This window comes from Etheostoma spectabile, chromosome 7 (genome assembly GCF_008692095.1).
Source record: "Etheostoma spectabile isolate EspeVRDwgs_2016 chromosome 7, UIUC_Espe_1.0, whole genome shotgun sequence".
NCBI lineage: Eukaryota > Metazoa > Chordata > Actinopteri > Perciformes > Percidae > Etheostoma > Etheostoma spectabile.
This window is the reverse complement of record NC_045739.1, coordinates 21613066-21616636: the sequence shown is the minus strand read 5'-3', so window position 1 is coordinate 21616636 and position 3571 is coordinate 21613066. Positions and strand designations below refer to the sequence as shown.

Here is a 3571-nt window from a genome sequence, read left to right as displayed (position 1 = left end):
TGCATGACTGATGTGTGATGCCTACATGACTGTGTTTTCATGTGTTTTGTATGTGTGTGTGTGTGTGTGTGTGTGTGTGGGAGCAGCCGTGAGCCCAGCGTGGGGGGCTCGTGTCTGGGGTGTGTAATTGAAACAGGGGCCCATGCGGCGCTACACAGTGACCCCACTAATCTCCTCCTGACACAGTGGCTTAGCTTCTATAGGGTCATATGGCACAGCGAGACAGCTTAAACACAACAGAGCGCTCAGCCCGAGTCCGACCTGCAGACGCCGGGGTCCTGCCTTGCTTTCAACAGGTCACACTCAGCCCCTCGTAAGATAGGACGCACTTCAAAATTACAATTCAATCAAGATTGTATGTAGTCTGTCTGACAGAAACAGGGTCATGCTCATTCCTAACCACAGTCATACAGCAAATACTACAGCAACCAAAACTTCTAGGTGCTACATCTACTTCCCTCAAAACCTGAAAAGACAAAGGAATTACCTGTGATACCACATACTCTATAAGCAGAACAATAATAATAATGATAGTCATTGGTCGTGATTATACCAGAGTCAGTGAGGAATCAACAGGAGTATTGTATACAAAAAGTGTATGTGTTGAACTTGTCAGCAGGCGCACAGTAAAAACAAATCTCCCGTGTTTCCAAAGACAGGAAATCCTAATCAGACAAGTACCCCCTCGGCAGTTTGATAATTTGATGATCAAAAAGAAGTGAGAAAAAACTTAGAAAATATTTATATAATTATACCGCTTTTTATGTAGACTTTTTTTTTGTCCAGCCCTTACAGAGATTACAAACTCCACCTCCCAGCAAGATCGTTGACCTTCAGCTATGAAGGTTAGAAAGGGACACCAAAGGACATAGCTAGAGAACAGGTTGCGTGGTGTAGTTTGTTTGCAATGACAGATCAATGAGGGCAAAATACATGAGCAACATGCAGCCTGAAAAACTGAAAAGGTGAGGTGATATTGGGGTCTTTTATAATTACCTTTTTTGATTATTTAGACAAAACTCCCATGCTTAATAAAGCATTTTCCTGTTCAACAGCCTATCTCATACTTCTAAGCATGCTAGTCAAAGCAACACATGACTCATTTTGTATTTCCATAGGAAAGCAGATCTGACCAAACAAACTGGTGGAAACTGGGACTCTTTGTTCAAACACTTCCTCTGTGCTTACCTTTCCTCTGCAGGAACAGTCTGAGTAGAGGGCTGGCAGTGGAGATGGCTTTGTGGTAGTTATCATCATTGTTGATGGGCAGCAGGTCACCATGTACGTCAGCATATCCCACCAACAACTCCACATTGGGGATGCGATGCACGTGCTGCAGGAGGCCGTAGAACTCATCAAAGCGGCCGGGCTTCGACCGATCCAGCGAGAACCGACGAAACTCGGCACCAAACTGGGATGGAGTAGACAGGCAAACACGTGTGAGCACACTTAAACACACATGAGTACGGGTAAAAAAGAATACTGTGTGAACCGAGATGTGTTAACAAGCCTATGCTTGCAATGTATGCTCACAGTATTTAGAAATTTCTTCAAAAGTGTAGGCTGTATGTAAGAATCTGTCTTGTATGTGGACAAGCTAACACACATGTGATGAATTATTAATGTGGACTTTGTGATGTTTGTGTATCTCTATTTCTGTGTTTGTGGATGCAATATGTTCAAGACTGAACAGCACTGAAATAGTTTCCTTTCAGATCATGTATTAGAGTAGCACATATGTATGTATTTGTATGTGTGTGTGTGTATCAAGTTTATTATTGTTATTTTGTTGAATTTTCTCATTTTTAACTTTAATGTAGCTTCTACATGCCGTTTTAGTTATTTGTTTCCTTTTTGTGTGTGAATATCCATCACCAAATGCATTGGATGTTTTGGATGTCTGTGGAGGAAACAATAAAAATAGGTACAGCATTGTCTAATCAAGCTGTCTGACCGAATGGTAATTACTTACTGTATAAGAAAGTTACGTGTTTTCAGCATAAGTGCATTCCTACAAAACACACTTCTCAGCTTATGAGTTATGCAGTAATCAGTGCGGTCTGGCAGCAGATGCCTAATCTTTTTAGGCAACTGTTTGGCTAAGATAGACAGAGCCCAATGTCCCATTGGTGGTGTTGATGAGAGGCACAAGTGTTGTGGTTACTGTTGCCCAGCGCTGACTAAAGATGATCTGCAATTCACTGCCAGCCTGGACACATTGCATCTTATGCCTTAGTACAAAGCAGAGTTATATTAACTATAGGTTGGGAAAGCAAACAGGTCCCAGGCCTGTTTCTGATAAGTACCCGCATTCTGACATGGGTAGACAAAACATTTAAAAATGACCCTGGACTGCTTGGTTTGAGAATGAGCTGAACAAAGTAAAATAAAGAATATTAGATGACTCTGCGTGATGTAATTGGGGGAAACACTTTAATTGCAATTATCGACGATATGGACAGTGACACATAGGTCACCATTTATGTTGACCTCCTGTATGTAGTTCTTAAAAAAATAGTTTTTAGCAGCAAAAAAGCGCACTGAGGAAATATTCCTCTGCATACATGTGTAATCATACCACAGGCAGGAGGCAGGAACACTGTCGCTATGGAGCCATGAGCCTTTCGCAGACCTTATGACACCTTTTACGCAAAGGAAAATCAAACTGCTATTAACACGTCAAACATGGGTAATTAGACATACACGTCACGCAACTTCTGTACACTTCCCGTGGGGTTATTATGAAACGAAAACTTGACTCAAACTTTGAGTCAATATTTGGTACATGAGAAGGGAGGAGGGCGGAGGAGGCTGTGACAGGTGACACGGGCTCACTGCGGCGTCGGCTGACAGCCTCCACCGTTAGCTAAACTTAACGTTACTCAGTTCAACTTAGAATCAAACTGCGCCACGGTTAATATCAAAGTTTTAGGAATGGCGAGCTACCAGCGAGATAGGCAGAGGAACAAATACGTGTGCTGGCTAGTTTAGCTTTATCAGTATGTAGTTTGTGCGACATAATAACTTGCTATCAAGCCACTTAGCTAAATTAGCCAGAATAATCATAATCGCGGGGAGAGTTAGCTAGAACTACGGTATTACAGCAAATAAACTGACATATAAAAGACAAATAAAACAACTAAAAGACGTATCTAGCTATATAGCCTACCTTGCTCTTCACCTCCACGGCACTCAGAGAACGGTTGCTCGGCACTCGGTGGTTTTTGTTCATGTTTCGCTAGCAGCGGGACCGCCGCCAGAGCACTCAGACACTCGCCCTGCTCCTGCTGCTGCTGCCGCGGCTGCGCGCTGTCCCCGAGCCGTGTGTCTCCACCAGTTATTTTACCAGTAACACGGACCCGCGACCTCTCGACGTCCAACGGTTTTTCGTTTTTTCTCCCAGAATGCCACAACGGCTGCCAACCAGCCTAGCTTAACCTGCAAACTTATCTCCTCTCATAGTTGTCGCTGCCAATGTAGCTACACCACTACTATGTGTCTATGGTCGGGCTACCTCTATCCATGACTCTCTCTCTCTCTCTCTCTCTCTCTCTCTCTCTCTCTCTCTCTC

General features: G+C 43.4%; 1 protein-coding gene across 1 annotated transcript in view; it reads right to left on the bottom strand.

Moving 5' to 3' along the window:
- pard6b (par-6 partitioning defective 6 homolog beta (C. elegans)) overlaps positions 1-3556 on the bottom strand; it is a 21042-nt gene extending 17486 nt beyond the window's left edge. Inside the window, exons 1-2 of the mRNA XM_032521055.1 lie at positions 3170-3556; positions 1189-1411 (exon numbers count right to left, since the gene is read on the bottom strand). Of these exons, the coding sequence (XP_032376946.1) occupies positions 1189-1411; positions 3170-3232 (286 nt within the window). The 5' untranslated portion in view covers positions 3233-3556. The remainder of the gene's footprint in view (positions 1-1188; positions 1412-3169) is intronic.
- Between the last annotated feature and the right edge of the window lie 15 nt (positions 3557-3571).